The following is a 19,001-nucleotide window of genomic DNA, read 5'->3' as shown; positions in this document are numbered from 1 at the left end:
TCGACGACGTCAACTCAGTTATGACTTCAAGCTGACATATTAACATTTGAACTAGTTAATGATCATGCAATCAAATATTAAATCACGCACAATATAAATTACAAATGTATAACACTCACCTAAGGGTCGTCAAAGATAGCCAATAACTGTTTCCCAGTGGGACGTCCCTCCGATCGAGATGCTCTCCAATGGTGCATCCGAGGACAGCATGTCTCCCCTCGTCTCTCAAAGCAGGCACCCAATATGGGAACGGCTTTATACGCCCAGATCTGCAACACATACAATTATTATATATAAATTTGATATGAAGATAATTTTAACATTCATTATGTTAACTATTTACCTGCACCGCTAGGGGCAATCCATAGGTGTCGTACTTATGCATGGCTCCCTTCGGCTTCAAGTGCGATCTAGTGAAGACGTGTATAGTATCCTCAAAACATCTCCGGCCCCACGGATAGTCGTCGAAACGATCGATGTCGTCAACGATCTCCAGATGGAAGAGGTCGATCACAGTCTTCTTATGGTGACACCGCACCATGCTCTCAAGGATGTAGACCAGACCTAACTTCAGTTTGTCTAACATCTGATCACACCTCTTGATTGCGTCCAATAGCTGTGTAAGAAGCACAGTAACCTGTCTCTCGAAATAAGCGTCATGAAGCATATTTCTTCTTTGAGTCCCATCACCAGCTGCTTCATCGTCAGTAATCTTTAATCCCTTGAACAGAGCAAACTCGAACATCGAAAAACTGGCGATTTTACCCTCGATTGCGAAGTGGAGGGCACCGCTGTCGACTGGACTCAGCAATCGACATAGAAGTGCATCAATAATCTGACCCGAGTACTGCAAATCTCTCAACGGGTATAAGGGCCACAGGAAGGATTGGGGCAACATATCAATATGCTGATCATCAAGCAACTCTAAAACAGCTGTGAAACTATCAAAACTACCATTCCATGTAGCTTTGTCTGACATCTGTCTCAACTCTGCATCAAGATGATAATCCATCCTGTAAAAATTCAAAATGTTAGAACATTGTACAAGTGATAATAGTAATAACAGAAATTTAGCGAACGAAATTATAACTACAATACGCAAAACGCAGATTTATAATAATTAAAATCATCAATAATGTGAATTTTTTTATCCTATTATCAATAATGTCAATTTTTTCCAATTATCACAATTTTCTTAATTAATTCAAGTTCAAAAAATATTTAAATTCGATGAATGAAAATAATATTATTTATCAAAAACTAATAATAAATATTAAATATTAAATTTCAAATTAAATTTCCAACAATTATTTCAAATTACAATTAAAAATTTCCCAACAATTATTTCAAATTATTATTTACCAAAAATGAAAAAATAAAAATAATTATTAAAACAAAAATCATATGTAAAAATTTTATTTAAATTTAGTCGTAACAATTTTATTTAAATCTGAAAAACTAAATAATTTATTATTTATTAAAACTAAATAATAAAAATTATTTAAAATTAAATTATTAAATTATATGTAAAAAAAATTGGAAAAAAAGGGCATACAGTCGGCCCATTAATTTGGGTTGACTGTGTTACCCGACAGTCGGGTTCAAGCAAAAAATGTCGGCTGCACCAACAATCGGCCTTCTTCAAGCTTTCTTCGCAGGAAAATCACCATTTCCGGCGAGTAAAGCTTCCAAATTCAAACAACCAACCAACCTTTTTTACACTATATAAATCCTATTTTACTTATATAAACAAAAATATATTGAAAAAATCCCCAACAAATAAATCATTCACACCTTTAACTAAAATCTAAACATTAATCCAACTAAATAATGGTTACCTTAACAAGATTGTTCACCGGCGATGGATAGCAATCTCTCCGATCGACTGGAAACCATCCTTGCTTTTTCAGTTTTGTGAGATTCGATTTTGTGAGAGCCGAGGGGTATTTTGGGATTTTAAGTTTTAAATTCGATTTTTTTTAATTAAAAAACTGGTCAAATGTCACTTTGCAAATAGGGATGGTAACTCCGGTCATTTCCAACAATTTCCTCATATATCTACTACTATGGCAGCAGTGGCCTTCGAGAAGGTCATGGATGATGGACCCCTCAGCTTTCCCTCCAATTTCACAAGCCATGGATCATATATCTTCTTCACGCTTCTCCAACACCGCTGACACACCTGATTTACCATCCACTTCAACCCCAGCCCTTTCAGACAACTTGATAGTCGGGTCTTTTTTCAACTTCCTTTAGTTTTTGTTATTTATAATTTCTGTAGTTTGGTGGTGTCATTTTTTCACTTTCCAGAAAAAGAATGGGTTTCTAGTTGATTTTTACTTCATTTCTTGTTGATCTTTTAGTATTTTTCAAGAAACATCGAAAAATCTTGAATTTGAATTTTTTAGGAAGATTATTAATGTATATTTGGATCTTGTTTTGCTTCTGTTCCAATCTTTATGTCATGTTGAAAGGACATGACTTCGGTGGGGTGGTCGCATCTCCATCAAGGGTGTGCCACCTCGACTGGTGGCTCACCACACACCCTTGCACACCCCCGAGGTGTGGGCGCCACCCGCCGAGGTGGCACCTCAGCATTGGGCTGCGCCCCACCGCCCTACCAAAGATTTAGTCTTCTGTTTGTAATTGGGGACACTTTTTAAAGTAGTATTATGGACCCTCAATGCATTTTGCAGCGTGCTAAAGCTGCTATACGGAAGTATGGGTTGTTGAATTTTTATTATTTTAATAGTACATATCTTAGAATGTGTTTCATCAATTAAACTTGATTATAAATTCTTAAAGCTATCACATGAGATACGGTCCATGCGTGAAACTTGTAAAATAGTATCCATAGCTGGATTATGAACTCGAAATACTTACTAGTGGGAGTATGGATTTTTCTTTATTGTCTTGAAATAGTCGAGAACATAGTAACGGAGGTCATTGGAGAGTCAAAAAGGAAATTTCCAAAAGCAGAAACATTATTTGGCGGAGGGACATTATTCACTTCAAAGAGTGGAGATGGTTATCAGATAGTAGGTTATATATATATATAGATTGGGAATGTAGTGAGAATTTGAGGAGCAGGATAATATCTTTCTTTGCACTGAACTTATGGGGATGTAAGTTAGGAGAAACTGGTGTTTTAGATCAAGTAAATTGTGCCAGTGTGGTATTTTGCGTAGTTGCTAATTGTTAAACAATCCAAAGAAAATAAAGAAGAAAAAGGAGGAGGCTAGGGTTTTATTGATACTACGTAATTAATTGAATGCTAAAAGATGACTTAACCTAAATAGAAGAGGACGCTTCGGGTGTGCTGGAGAGTAAAGTGTCAGTACCTGCGGAATGATTAGTACGAATTGGTTGTAAAGACAACGGGGTAGGAACATGAGAATGGACATTTGAAGTAGTAGGCTCCTGAGAAGACAAACTATCAGGACTGTTAGAAAAAGGATCTATACGAATAAGATCAGATCTAGTCAGACTATGAGTAGTGGATGGAATAGAAAAGAAAGGTATATGCTCGAGAAAAACAACGTGACGAGACACATAAAGTTTCTGAGTTATTGGATCAAAACAATGATACCCCTTTTTACCTCCACCATAAGCAAGAAAGACACAAATAGCAGATCGAGATGACAACTTGCTCCGTTCTACATGAGGACGAAGAACGAAACAAGTACAACCAAAAACTCTAAAGAGAGAATAATTAGGGGTATACCCATACAACTTTTTGAAAGGAGAAAATCCTGAAATATGAGAAGATGGAATTATATTAATCAAACCTATGGCAATAAGAACAGCTTCGCCCCAAAACATACTAGAGACAGATGCAGACAACAAAAGAGAACGAGCAGTTTCAACAATGTGCCTATGTTTTCTTTCAGCAACACTATTTTGCTCAGGAATATCTGTATACGAAGTTTGGTGAATAGTTCCATCTAAAGCAAGCAACTCACAAAATTTATTAGAAGTGTATTCCCCACCCAAATCACACCTAAAACATTTGATAACAACAGAATGTTGAGTTTTAACAAGAGCACGAAAGGCTAAGTATATCTCAAAAAATTCAGAACGATGTTTCATTAAATAAACCCAACAATAAAGAGTGTGATCATCAATAAAAGAAACATAATATCGAGACCCTTCTTTTGTGGCAACAGGAGAAGGCCCCCATATATCAGAATGAATCAAATCAAATGGAGAAGAAAAAACAAAAATACTTCGATTAAAAGGTAAAGCTTAAAATTTTGCCAGTTTGCATCCACTACAATCAGAAAAATCACAAGGGTGTAAATTTCCTAAAGACGCTGTAGAAGCTAAAAATCTCAAACGAGACGACGAAACATGACCTAGATGAGAATGCCATAAATAAAAACTAGAAGAAGAAGGACTCAAACGAAACGAAGACAAATCAACACTAGTAGCGGTAGCAGCAACTGACACTTTTAGCTCATCCAAAATATATAGTCCACCCTTCCTACGGCCTGCCCCAATCAGCTTTTGAGATTGCAGATTTTACACATAACAACAAGAAGAGGAAAATGTGCTAAATTACCAGAATCACATAACTGACCAACAAAAGCAAGATTTAATGTGATTTTCGGAATATGATAAACATTAGGGAGGGACAAGTGAGGTGTGACAACAGAACCAACACCTGCTAATGGCATAGGAATGCCATCAGCAGTCATGACAGCAATAGAGGACGAAGGGGACACAGAAGCAAAAGACGAATAATCTGGAGACATATGATGTGAAGCACCAGAATCTAAGACCCATACAGAATGTGACATACCTGAAAAACTATGAGGCAACTAACCTATGGAAGAAGCAGACATAGCTTGAGGCTGTAAGGAGAGAAATTTCTGAAATTGCTCAGCCAAAGTACTAGGATCAGTGAAAGGACCTGATGAAGCTACTGCTGCAGTATTAGATTGTGGTGGTCTATGAGCATTAGATCGTGATTGGTTGCCAGGCTTCCAAGCTTGAGATTGCTGCTGTAATTGATTCGACTGTCTCGACTTAGGACACTGAGCCTTCCAATGACCTTTATGCTTATAGAAACTGCATTCGTCAAAGGTAACCCTTGTGTAAGGCTTATTTTGATTATTAGAGGATGGCTTAGAAGACACTGCTAATACAAAAGGATTAGAAGCAGACATAATTCCATTTTCAGCATAAGACTTAAGACGTATTTCTTCAACCAATAACTCGCTGACAACTGAGTCAACAGAAGGAAGTGGAGAATGATGCAAAATTGAAACTCTGAGTCCTTCAAAATCACTGTGAAGTGCCATTAAAAGTTGTACCAACCGTTGCTGCTCTCTGCAAGTAATATAGGCAGCACATGCCTTTAATTCTGTCGATTCTGTAAGGACCAATTGATCCCAAAGATCTGTCATAGCAGAATAAAACTCCTGAATACTCATATTATTCTGATGAAGAGCTCGTATATCATTCTCCAATTGATACTGCTTTGCAAAATTTGACTGAGTGAATAATCTTTGCAGATGATCCCAAACCTCCTTTGCTGTCTCATATTTTGCCAACTCTCGACCTATGGAATGCTCCACAGAGTTGTTAATCCAAGTAATAATTTTTGAATTGTTTGACTCCCAGGCATCTATCAAAGTAGCATAATCCTCATTGGTATTCTCAGGTTTCACAGAAGTTCCGCTAATGAATCCCCACATCTTTTTACTCGTAAGAAAATTTCTCATCACGTAACTCCAATACGAATAATTTTTTCCATCCAACCTCACACTCACAGACTAAAGCGAATTGTTTCATTCAGTAGCCATAATAAAAAAATAACAGATTGCAGAAATACTAGATTGCAGAAATAACAGATTGCAGAAATACCAGGTTTAAAATATTGCAGAAATACCAGAAATAATTTTGTCCCATGAAAGTTGGATCCTCAAAAGTTGTGATTGAGATTAAGTTTTGTCCCATGAAATCTGGCTCTGATACCATGTTAAACAATCCAAAGAAAATAAAGAAGAAAAAGGAGGAGGCTAGGGTTTCATTGATACTACGTAATTAATTGAATGCTAAAAGATGGTTTAACCTAAATACAAAGAGAACATATATAGGCTAAACAAAGAAAACTAAAAAGGACTATTCTACCCTTAATAAATAATAATCCTAATCCTATATTTCTTAACACTAATTACTTCAAATGTTAATTAAAAAAGATGGATGTGTTGCTAACCGGGGAAAGGTTATAATGGAAATCTTATAAATCCACAAAATAAAGTCAAAAAAAAGCTTCTCTGGCTTAATTTCCTGGCAAAAGAAAGATGCTCATGGACCATAGAATTTGGATCCATTTGTTGATGGAAAGCGTTATGTTTTTGTTGCAGAGTCAACCATCAAAGAGTGAAGAGAACCGGCAGCTATTTCATTTCCTGATGAAGTAATCTTATTTATTCATCAATTTATTATTATTATTATTATATATTTTTTTCTATTTAGCTTTATTGGTAGAGTATATATTCTGGTAATTTCTTTTTCCGCATAGTTGTGCATTGATAATGAGGCTCAATATGCTTTAAAGGATCTTCAATTAAATCCCATGTTGGAGTGATAGTTGAAAAACATCACCAGGAGTTTGCTAATTGTTTCAATATAGTCCCAGAATTTTTGTTCTCATGCCAAGAAGATGGATATACGTTTTCAAACATTGACTAATAAAAAAATCTTATAAATAGTTTGGTTAACTTTGTGAGATTAATATAAACCGTAGATGAGTTCAACTTGTTAAATGAAGTATATAGGCTGCCTTTTTATGCCTTCTTATCTAGGGGTGGGCGCGGGTCGGTTCGGTTCGGTTCTAAAGAGACCGAACCGAACCAAAATTTTCGGCTATCTAGTAAATGGAACTGTCGGGTTCAAATATAATTATGGAACCGTTCGGTTCCGTTCGGTTCTGTACTATAATTAATTTTTTTAACATTTATAACAATATTATATAAATACAACTAATGATACATTCAATAGTTTTAGAATGTCAGAGACTAGTAGACTACCTTATTCAAATGATCGCTACGGTCAAAGTTTCGATCGGCAGAGGTCACAGTGTCAACCGACGATTGTATAGATTTTGGAATGTTAGCGAGGCTGCTAGAGTGAGTCCGAGAGTCAAGACAGCGTTATATACTTTAGTATAGATGTTTAGGGTTATTTAGTGGATTGGATCTTGTTGGGCTAAGAAATGAAATAATAAAATGGGTAATTGAGCCAAAAATTAAAAAATTAGAAATGAAACAAATTTTCTTAGAAATTGTTAATTTGTTTAGAAAAAAATTAAAATTAAAATAATTTGATTTACTCAAAATAAAAAAAAAAATTAGCAAGATTTGGTTCTTTGGTTCTTGGTCTAGAATCGAGAACCGAACCGTACCCGTCGGTTCTCAATTCAGATATCCGTTCGAGTATTTAATTTGATAAGAATTGTCGGATTCGGTTCAGTTCGGTTCGATTCGGAAGATTTGCCCAGCCCTATTCTTATCTTCTTAGAAGTGCATATTACTTGTGTATATAACATTTTTGTTTTCAACTAACCTATATAATATTTTCACATAAAAAAGTTCATAGGTAGAGCAGCCATTTTGTAATTTTAGTGTTCAATAAGTGAGTGATATTATGTATAGCAATTTCATAGACCATGGTGTCCAACTGTTGATCTTAGGAAATGGCTGTAAGCTTTAGGGGTATTTCAGCTAGGTCAGTGCCCCCAGACAAGGAGTGCCGTGACTTCAATTTCTAGTTGGCGGATGGCTTTCTATTATTAGAAAAGTAACACTTATATAAAAATCTGGGTCGTTTGTGGAGTTGAAGTACAGAAGTAGGCCAACAGAAAGATAAAATAAGAAAGTGAGCCAGATAGGAGAGGTTAAAACGCCAATTTTATTTTATTGATGAGCAAACTTTTTTGACAGTGTGCTGATGATATGTGTAAGCTGTCCAAATAATTTATACACATGGTTTTGCTTGCTCCATGTTTTGAGTATATAATTTATATACCTTGTTTTGCTTGCCCCAAGTTTTGAGTCTTGCCTTTAGCCCTTTTTTGAGCTTCTGATTTTAATGAACGTAGGATTCCCTATCAAAAAATAAACAGAGGATTCCCTATAGTAGCATCATTCATTCTTTTCGAATTATATTAAAAAGGGAAGGGATGTGTGATGATCCACCCACTGGTTATAAAACTTGAAGGGCTTCTAGGCCTTCTTCACACCACTATCACCAGCCAGATCGGAATACCAATAAAAAGCTCGCGGAGAAGAGACAAGGAGGTCATCTACAAGAGTTTCTTGTGTAGATCAGGGGATAACTAAAGTGGACTTATATTGGGGGTACCATTAAAGGTCATAGATTGATGCACTATGCATGTTATTGGGCATGTGACGAGCGCATGAGCTCCTCACTTCGAGTTGTGGAGCATGAGGCTTCCCCTTCACTCCCAAAAGGCAGAGGAGGAGCCGTAATCCGACCATAGCTCAAAGAGTGAGACAATACCTATCAGTGAGTGAGCCATGGGGTACTATCTCCTGTCCGCTATGGAAAATATTTAAATAAATGTGGATTGAGATGAGATTGTACTTGCAAGAGTTGGATTGCACATGGTATCAATTTGAATGCGGAGAGATTTTAATAAATGAAGATGTTTGAAAGCTACTAATTTGGTGACTTCACCTATTGCTTGCATGTGGCATCATTATTCCTTTAGCCCTTGTGGGGGAACAATTATTTGAAAAATGATTTTTTTGAGAACGTATGGTTAAAATATAGGAAAATTTATGGGAAAACGTGAAAAATTATATTTTGAGAATGTATGGTTCAAAATGGGTGTGGAGAAAAATGATTTTTAAAAAATCACTTCCACGCAATCACTTTCCTTTCTAGGTAAATGACATGAATTGTTTCTTGGAGTTCACTTATTATTGTGTTTCCTGATCATTTGAATGGAACTATGGGTAGGTTTTGGTTGATGTTAAGGGATATATTCTCACATCGAATAAAGATGAAAATATAGATCAACTTATAAGTTCTTGGGCTACTCCTTTTAATAAGGTTGACATTTTAAGATAAAACCCAAGTCTTAATATGGTATCAGAGCTCATTAAGCTCCAACGAGCGATTCGATCCGATTAAGACTCAATAAATGAGCATAAGAATTTCAAGATTGGTCTGCTCAAAATGAGCCATTAACTTGCGGGGCCATATTAAGGGATATATTCCCACATCGAATAAAGATGAAAATATAGACTAATTTATAAGGTCTTGGACTACTCCTTCTAACAAGGTTGACCTTTTAAGATGGAACCTCAAGTCTTAACAGTTAAGGAATTAAAGGGTAAGGTTTTGATTAAATGAGATATCGATAGTTTTGATGTAACAACTTGAGAAATGGGTTTGGAGGGATATTTTTTTGTAAACCTAAACAAGTCTCATAGGGTTGTAGTTTTGAAGTGTATAATCTATTGTGATGCAATTTGAGCAAAAAGAGGATACTTGAAATTTGTTTAGTTACTACATCCATAGGTGGACATAGCAGAATTGAGATCGTTAAGATAGGGATTGCTGCCAAACAATTATTGTCACACATGCTTTTAAGACTACGTCTTGAACCGCGCCTCATGTTGGACCTTCATTAGGAGCCTTAAAGCTTACGCTTTTGCGTCTCTCATTAGTTTTAAGCCTTTACTTACTGCGATGCATACTTCATGGCATAAGTCTTTTGTGCTCTATTGTCTTCCATTTTTTAGGTTTTCAGTTAATGGTCTTGGCTTTTTGGATTGAGTTTTTTTCGTAGGCTAGGAGTTCATTGGGTTATTTTAAACACAACCTTAAAGACTAGAAAAAGGAACTAGGAATTATAAAAGAGGACAAGTGAGAATGCATACACAAGTGATGTCTTCATTCTTTTCTATTTCTTATTTTCTCTTGTTGTTCCTGTATGTTTTTCCCTTTACTCTAGTTTCTTTATTCATTCGAATTAAAAGTAAGCTAAATTCTTGGATAGCTAGTTGTTTAGACTATTAGTTCTTGTTGTGTTTGTGGATTTGTGGTCTTGTACACGATCAATACTCCGTTAATTTATTATTTGCTACTTTACTGATTTTTTTTTAAATATTGAGTTTGCAAGTTAGAAGTAATTTTATTGAAATGTTTCATTATGAATTTTTTAGATGGTTTATGGTTTACTATGAGCATGCTTTTGCATTTTTGTTAGTTTTTGAATTTTTTAGCGGATAATTAGACCTAATTACAATGAATGAAAAAGTGGTTAATCATCTCCCAATACCTCTTACAAATATAGCATTACTCAATAACATAACATCCTTTTTTTCGAAGATTATTCTCTATTAACATCTGCCCCTTCACAACCGTCTATAGTAAAAATGTCAACCGTGAAGGTAATTTACATTGTCATACCCTTTTACTGGGGAATGAACTCTCCGTAGGTTCCAATAAGTATCTAAAATAAATGAAACAGAGAATACCATTTCGTGCCACCCTTTCCCTGCTACAATCATCCTCTCCTACTTTGATGTGCACCTCATGCAAGTAGGTCAAAAACAACACATAATCATCCAATTCTCTAACTACTGTGTTTTTATTTCTTTTTCTTTTGGTCTGAAGAAGAGGTGGGTTAGGTAGGTGGGTGAGTAAGTGTGCTCTTTAAAATTATGTCCTTGAACTGGTTCGATGTTGATATATTGAATGATTAAGTCTGGACTTTCTACTGATCTCGAGCATCATTTGCACTTAGGGGTAAAAATGAATCAAAAAAAAGTTAACGATGATGCCAACATCTTGTTATACTCTTTTATTCCTCAACAGTGATATCCAGAACCTGTGACTGACCATTAATGTTTGTTATCTGTTGATACTGGTAAAATCTAGGTGATTTGATCTTCAATATTTCTTTCTCAAAGCACGAATTCAGTCGCATGATATGATGAAAAAGTAAAAAAGTATAAATATTAGAGAGAACATCTGTTTAACCTAGATATTCGTTTTGGGTGACCCTATATCGTATTAATGATATAGTTCTTACTGTTTTGTTTTCTTTCTTTGAATAAATTTATGACAACTACAAAAAAGTATTTGAAACAATCATGGCATGTATCACTGTCAATAGAGTAGCTGTGATTAGCTTCAGATATTTACCGGCGTGCTAAAAACATAAGATCACTGGTAAGCTCCTTTCTCAAAAAAAAAAAAGGCTCATTTGTCCAGTTTTTTCTTCAAGGACATACTATGAAACTTTATCACCTTATCTTCTATGGCTATTCAGTTCATCCGTTCATAAAGCAATTAGAGTTGTTTAGTGAACATTCATGAATTTTCTATTTAGATTCTCTTTTAAATTTTACAGGGGCAATGGGATGTGTTGAGAAATGGCAGTGATCCTACCATGTGGCATTTTCTAAGAAAGCTATGTGAAGAGGTTTGTTAAGTCTCTCTTCTTAGACCCTCATGCAACCTAAGGGTAGCTGTCTTCATGTACCTAATTGAGAGTATGATTTAAATACCTGTGAGGAATTGTTTCTTGAATGCTGTGCATTCCGTAGAGCATGGGGATGTGTTTTTTATTCATATTTTTATAAGATGGATTTGATGGATAGGATGCTACCAGGAAGCTTATGCCATTTGGATGGGTCTTGTAATCTTCTATTCTTTTTAAGTTTTCTACTTGCTAAAGTTTAAGTGTGTTGATGAGGATCAAATGGACTACTTTTTCAGGCATAGTAGTTGTTGAAGCAGAAGAACCTTGAGAAGGATGATGGTATGTTTCTTGTTCTGAAACCAATTGACATAGTTCATAACTTGTAGCTACTGAATTATAGAAGTTATTTTGCATGCTTGTTTTTCGATGATCAATAGTTCTTATTGCATTCCTTTAATATTATGTATTGAAGCTGTCAGTCTTCCATTGAACTTAATACCAAATTGTCAAATTTTATTAGAAGAGCAAGCAAACACTGAGAAATGTGTTTCAGAGAAAGCAAGTGATGCAAACATATTCGATAGGTTGTCTGATCTGAATGATGTGAACCAATAAATCAACAATGGGGCGCAAACAAATCTTAGTGGCTCTGCATCAGTTGGATCCTTGTTGAAAGATTCGTTTGGGAAATTCTGCAGTTCGTTGAAATATCATAGCATGCCTTCCCTACTTCTGATCATCGCGGTTGTGATGCAACACCAATAGAAATATTAAATGGATAATGAAAAAACCTATTAATATGAAGAAAGAATCAGGTAAAGGGATGGTAGAAGAAGAATCAATAGAAGAACCACTGGAAGAAAGATGGTGAGAAGAGAGAAAATTGCCAAAAGGTACCACAATAATTTTATTTAATCATCAACTACTGAAATTACATAACAAATTATGTTTAAATAGTAAAAAACAAAACCCTAACTAAAACGGGATTGGGCCAATACAAGTCTAATTACATAAATAAGAATCCAGAAATAAAAATAAAGTCCAACTAGAAATAAAATAGATGATGTCCAACTCTCCTGGGATGGGAGAAAAGTCGACCACAACGAGTTGATAGATCACTATAGGCTGCAGTGAATCTGATACTCAAAATGCTTCAAGTTAAGCCATGGGGGGAATAATCTTTCTGACAGACCATGTATCGAAATCCCACGATCGATAGTAATAAAAACTCTAGCTTATTCCCAAAAATATGATCTAACCAAGGGGGACGGTCTTCTCTTCTAACCAAGTATTGATACTGGACTCCAAATAACTAATACTTATGTGCCTCATCTCTAAAATTTTCACATGATTGTACATAATGAGGAACACAAGAAGCACGTTGATCTACCCAACAAACAAGGGAGTACAGATTCTTTCTAACAATTAACATAACATGTTCATTTAAAGTAGCATTAATTTTATCTTTGTGCGCTGTGATGAGTGTTATTGGAGTAGAAATGGTAGTATATGTATGTCAGGGGTCCACATATGAAAGTAGAAAATGATCATCCAAACAATTAAAACGACATTTGTAAGTAACTAAGTTCTCAATAGTTAAAATAGAGTGGTGGCTAAAATATGATAAAAGATCAATGGCACATGTATTCAAACCAACATGTTTTAAAATTTCATAAGGACCAGTACTACGGGCTTGCAATATAACATAATCCCCAATATTAAATTCAAAATTTCGCTTATCCAAATCAGCTTGAAGTATATATAATTGTGGAATGAATGAAAAAAAATATGATTTCTATTATTTCTCAATGAATAAAATTACACGACTCTTATGTCTAATTTATAGTAGAAAGGGAATCAATAAAAAAGGAACATGATCTTCTAAATAAGGCAAAAATAAATTATTCCTAACTAACATAATATACAAAAAAATACATAATCAAATATCCCATAATTTTGGAATTTTTTCACTCCCCCTCAAGTTGGATCATAGATATTAATCATGTTCAACTTGCCAATAAACTTATCAAAAGTTTGTCATGGTAGTCATTTGGTGAAGATATCTATAGTCTGATCTTTGGTTGGAATGTATATCATACATATAGTTCCGTTGTCAACTTTTCCTTGATGAAATGTCTGTCCGCTTCCACATGTTTAGTTCTATCATGTTGAACTGGATTGAGAGAGATGTTGATAGCTGCTTTGTTGTCATAATAGAGTTTGATTAGGACCTTCACTGTAACTTGTATTTCTTCTAAGAGTTTTTTAATCCACAATCCTTCACATATTCTTTTGGCGGCAGCTCTAAACTTTGCTTCAGCACTGCTTCTAGCTACCACATTCTGTTTCTTACTTCTCCATGTTACCAAATTTCCGCACACAAAGGTACAATAACGTGTAGTTGATCTTTTGTCTTCTATTGACCCAGCCCAATCAGCATCAGTGAATATTTCTACTTCCTTTTTTTCATCTTTCTTAAAGACGAGTTCGTTTCCAGGAGAGCCCTTAGGGTATTTTAGAATATTGTAAACAGCTTCTAGATGAGCTTCCTTTGGAGAATGCATGCGTTGGCTTACTACACTAACTGCAAATGCAATGTCAGGTCTAGTATGTGATAGGTAGATTAGTTTTCCAACTAATCTTTGATATTTGTCCTTTTTAACCAATTTTCCACTATCACCTGTTTTTCTGCCAGCATCTATAGGAGTTTCACTTGGCTTACATCCAAGCATACCGGTCTCAACTAGTAAATCTAGAATATATTTTTGTTGTAAAACACTGATACCCCTTTTTGATATGGCCACTTCCATTCCCAAAAAATATCTCATTGATCCCATATCTTTCACTTCAAATTCAGCACCTAAACTTTCTTTTAGTCTACTCATCTCAACTGGATTATCTCCGGTGAGAATTATGTCATCAACATACACGATAAGAATAGTCTTTGTTCAATCTTGAAATAGTTAAAAAAACATAGTGTGATCTGACTGAGCTTGTTGATATCCTTGATCTCTCAATATTTTCGTAAACCTATCGAACCATGCTCGAGGTGATTGTTTGAGCCCATACAAAGACTTCTTCAATTTACATACCTTGTTTTCTTCATCTTTTGTGCTAAGACCTGGTGGTAGTGTCATGAAGACTTCTTCTTCCAACTCACCATTCAAGAATGCATTTTTAATGTCAAGTTATTGGAGTGGCCAATCCAAATTGGCTGCAAGAGATAAGAGAACTCGAATTGTATTCAACTTTGCTACAGGTGCAAACGTTTTTGTATAATCTATACCATAAGTCTGAGTATATCCCTTTGCAACTAGATGGGCCTTGTACCGTTCTATCGTTTCTTCTGCCTTGTATTTCACATTAAACACCCATTTGCACCCCATAGGTTTCTTCCCTTTTGGTAGTTCCATTATATCCCATGTTTCATTAGCCTCCAAGGCCCTCATTTCTTCCATCACAGCTTCCTTCGACTTGGGAACTTTCAGAGCTTCTTGGATATTTTTTGAAATTTCTGTACTATCAAGCTTAGAGACAAATGTTCGAAAACCTGGAGATAAGGCTTTGTAAGCTATGAATTTAGATATAGGGTGAAGAGTGCATGCTCGAGTTTGTTCCCTGAGAGCAATAGGCAAATTAATATCAGAAGGTTCAAGTATAGTTTCCAAAGTATCTGGATCTATTATCGGTTCAGACTCTTTTTGTGCCTCGAGTGTGAGATCTCCCTTATACTTTGATTTTGACTTCCTTGAGTAAACTAACATCTCTTTGTCTAGTTGTTCTTCTGCAACTCCCCCTGAGTTCAAGTTATCTTTCTTAGATGGCATGTTAGAACAAGGTGGTTCTCTAGACTCAGTAGATTCAATGTCTGGGATGGATTTAAAAGGAAAAGGAGAAATATTCAAAAATCGATCTTCATTCAATTTCTCCCCCTGAAGAGAGAGTTTTTGGAAGTAAGGAGTTTTCTCGAAAAAGGTGATGTCATAGCTGACCAATATTTTTTTGTGATTGGGTCAAAGCACTTATAACCCTTTTGTGTGGGTGAGTAACCAATGAATTCACATTTAAGTGCACAGGGCTCTGGTTTATTTTGATGATGAGAGTGTACGTGGACAATTGCTGCACACCCAAACACTTTTAGAGGTATGTGCTGAGGTCATACGAGAGTTAGGGAAGGATTTTTGGAACCTTTGTAAGGGAGATTCAAGATTGAGAGTACGACTAGGCATTCTATTTATAAAATAGGCTGATGTTAAAAAGCATCGTCCCGAAAGATTTTAGGCATGTTTGTAGTGAACATTAGGGCACAGGCAACCTCAAGTAGGTGTTTATTTTTCTGTTAAGCTATCCTATTTTGTTGGAGGGTATCGACAAAGGAGCTTTGGTGAATTATCCCATTTTCTTGAAGATAATCTTTTAGGGTATTGTTGAAATATTCTGTGCCATTGTCCGTGCGTAGAATTTGAACGTTGGTTTGGAATTGAGTTTTTACCATGGAGATGAAATTAATAAACACTGATCGGACTTCAGGTTTTTCTTTTAACATATACACCCAATAGAGTCGTGTATGGTCGTCGATAAATGCGAAAAATCATTTTGTGTAGGTGCAATTAGGGGTTCGTGAGGGTCCCCATACATTACTGTGAATCATGGTCAATGGTTTGGATGATTTGTATGTGGATTTCGGGAATGTGGAACGATGATGTTTTGCAAGTTTGCAAATTTCACATTGAAACTCAAAGCAATTTTTATTCGAGAATATTGAAGGAAATACATGTCTTAAGTATTGAAAATTGGGATGCCCCATTCTATAATGCCATAAAAGAATCTCACTATCCGTAGGAACAAATCCAGAATCACAACTAGCAATTTGATGTTGTTTACTCACATCCGTCTCGTCAAAGTAGTAAAGTCCTTCACATTCTTTTGCACTGCTAATCGTCTTCCCTGATAATAGGTCCTGAAAGATACATTAAGACGAAAAGAAATTAGCAAAACAATTTGAGGTTTTTGTCAACTGGCTAATGGATAATAAGTTACACGACAGTTTTGGGACATGGAGGACGTTGTCTAGAGTAATTGAATTAGAGATGGGAATACTCCCTTTTCCAGATATTGAAGAGAGTGAGCCATCCGCAATTTTGATCTTAAGGTTGCCTGCACAAGGTGAGTATGTGAGAAACAAATTTTGGGAATCCGTCATATGATCGGATGCGCCAAAGTCAATAATCCAAGGCACCTGGGAAAGGAATGCAGAAGTATTAAGAGCTCTCAAGGAATTACCTCTGTGGGCTAATGAACTTGTTGAACCAGAGGTTTGGAAGCTGGAGAATATTTTGTAAAGTTGATCTAGTTGTTCGGGATTGAATGCACTATTTGAAGTTGACGTTTTTGTCTTGGTGGCATTGACTGTAGATTGATAGGCGTGATTTCTGGAGTTTTGTCTTGGTTTCCAGTCTGATGGTTTTCCATGTATATCCCAGCACGTATTTTCGTCATGTCCAGGTTTCCGGCAATGGTCACATCATAGACATCCCTCTGTTTTGGACCTAGTCCTAATTTTATTCCTTTAAATTTTTTATTTGATCCGTTGGGCCCAACCATTTTAGGCCCATCCTTTTAACATTGGTTGCAATACCTTCCGGCCCAGTTCCATTTGTATCATGAATGGGCCCAAATCCAATTCCACTAACTGGCCCATTTAAATTGACAGAAGTAAGGGCCGACATTTCATTCCCAGCCGGCCCAACCTCCCTCTTCAACATTATTAGTCGCCAGCTTTCTTCACGTCTGACTTCGACGAACACTTCACGCGGTGATGGCAGAGGACGACGACAAAGAATTCTTCCATGCATGTCGTCTAGTTCTCTGTTTAATCCTGCCAAAAACTCGTAGACGCGTTCATTCTCCAACTGTTTCTTGTACCGGGTTCTGTCCTTCGAGCAATCCCACTCTTCTTCGACGCAGAGATCCAATTCTTGCCACAAGGTTGTCATTTCCATGTAGTACTCCGTCAGATCTCTTTCTCCCTGCTTCAATTGCCATAGCTTAGTTTTAATTTCAAAAATTTGAGATGAATCCTCGGCATCGGAGTACATCTCACGAACTGCCTCCCAAATATCTCGAGCAGTGGGCATGAAGAGGTAATTTTTACCAATTGAAGGCTTCATTGAGTTCATAAGCCAGGCCATAACCACAGAGTTTTCAGATTTCCACCTCTTTTGAAGATTTTCGTCCGTAGGCTGTTTTGCTTCTCAGTAAGGTATCCAGTTTTACCTTCCCCGTCAATGACCAATTTAATCGATTGTGCCCAATTCTTGTAATTTCTGCCATTGAGTTTTTCTATAGAGAGTTGGAAGGTAGAATTGTCCGATCCAAACGAACTCATGGTTGGGTTGAACTCTGTTTCTTCTATACTAGACTCAAAATTTGCTGAGTTTTGACTACTGGTGGTTTTTTCTGCCATTGGCCTGCCGGCTTTAGGTTAGAACCGGTGGCTCTGATCATGTGGAATGAATGAGAAAAAATATGATTTCTATTATTTTTCAATGAATAAATTACACGACTCTTATGTCTAATTTATAGTAGAAAGGGAATCAATAAAAAAGGAACATGATCTTCTAAATAAGGCAAAAATAAATTATTCCTAACTAAGATAATATACAAAAAATATTCACAATCAAATATCCCATAATTTTGGGATTTCTTCAATAATGTATTACTTGCTTGCTTCAAATTGTTTATTGATCTCAATACACAAGTAGTGACGATGATGTACAAATACCTCAGCTGACATTGACACACTAGCATGTGAGGTCTGGAGGCATTGGAATAAGGTCTAAAGGATTTCTAGACTTATAACAATGAATAACTTTGGACTGAACTCATACCTATAAATAAATTCACAAAATTGTTATATGCAATTTGATTGTTGGGAGGATCAAATTCCAATTCCCAATATTTTCCTTGAAAATGGCATGATTATGCAAATCATCAGGACTTTTTGGGTTGGATAAGAGTATGACACACAACATTTGACTGAGAGGTATAGGGAACAAGGGATATAATACCTAGATTCATAGGAAAAGTCCGAATACTATCTAAGGAGGTATTCTCGCTATCATCAAAGCCATCAAATTCTTCAAGATCAGGTCCATAGATTTTGTCTTCCAATCGCTCATCTCTTAGATTCTTTTGTTTTTCAATGACTAAGACTCGACTAGGACATTCAGAAGAGATGTGATCAAAGTCCTTACAGTTGAAGCACTACAAGTGAGAAAAAGCTCTTGGAATTTCAAAAAATTTACCCTTATTTTCCAATACAGGAGGAACATTAGACGAGAAATGTCTTTTGATAGACTTGAGAGAAGGCATCGATGATGAGTTTGGTGGAAGATGATGATCATGATTTTCTTAAGGAGTACTAATAAATAACTCATAATTTCGGGCCAAAGAGTAAGCGTGATCAAGAGTAGTAACACCTCGAAAGAAAAGCTCATGCCTAAGTTCACCTCTTAAACCTTGTATAAACCTA

At 35.9% G+C, this 19,001-nt stretch overlaps 2 protein-coding genes across 2 annotated transcripts; both read right to left on the bottom strand.

The window, feature by feature from the left end:
- Positions 1 to 3,291: 3,291 nt before the first annotated feature.
- Positions 3,292 to 5,699, bottom strand: LOC111380069. Its single transcript, XM_023003534.1, has 4 exons — positions 4,826 to 5,699; positions 4,562 to 4,744; positions 4,148 to 4,244; positions 3,292 to 4,000 (listed from the first exon to the last, which is right to left on the bottom strand). The coding sequence occupies exons 1-4, from the start codon at positions 5,697 to 5,699 to the stop codon at positions 3,292 to 3,294; spliced, it is 1,863 nt and encodes a 620-aa protein (XP_022859302.1).
- Positions 5,700 to 16,239: 10,540 nt separating this feature from the next.
- On the bottom strand, positions 16,240 to 17,973 carry LOC111380062. The gene is made up of 2 exons (XM_023003529.1): positions 16,751 to 17,973; positions 16,240 to 16,624 (listed from the first exon to the last, which is right to left on the bottom strand). The coding sequence occupies exon 1, from the start codon at positions 17,656 to 17,658 to the stop codon at positions 17,029 to 17,031; it is 630 nt and encodes a 209-aa protein (XP_022859297.1). The 5' UTR covers positions 17,659 to 17,973; the 3' UTR covers positions 16,240 to 16,624; positions 16,751 to 17,028.
- Positions 17,974 to 19,001: the final 1,028 nt, after the last annotated feature.

Source organism: Olea europaea, unplaced genomic scaffold (genome assembly GCF_002742605.1).
Source record: "Olea europaea var. sylvestris unplaced genomic scaffold, O_europaea_v1 scaffold2090, whole genome shotgun sequence".
Taxonomy (NCBI): Eukaryota; Viridiplantae; Streptophyta; class Magnoliopsida; order Lamiales; family Oleaceae; genus Olea; species Olea europaea.
This window is presented reverse-complemented; position numbering and strand designations above follow the sequence as displayed.

What these genes read in the sequence shown, in the direction of transcription:
- LOC111380069 (XM_023003534.1), bottom strand. Translation starts at nt 5,699, where the DNA reads ATGTGGGGATTCATTAGCGGAACTTCTGTGAAACCTGAGAATACCAAT. An exon ending in TATGTCTGCTTCTTCCATAG is followed by an intron (nt 4,745 to 4,825) that starts GTTAGTTGCCTC and finishes ATATGTCTCCAG; the next exon opens with ATTATTCGTCTTTTGCTTCT. An exon ending in CCTGTTGCCACAAAAGAAGG is followed by an intron (nt 4,001 to 4,147) that starts GTCTCGATATTA and finishes CAAATGTTTTAG; the next exon opens with GTGTGATTTGGGTGGGGAAT.
- LOC111380062 (XM_023003529.1), bottom strand. Translation starts at nt 17,658, where the DNA reads ATGGCCTGGCTTATGAACTCAATGAAGCCTTCAATTGGTAAAAATTAC.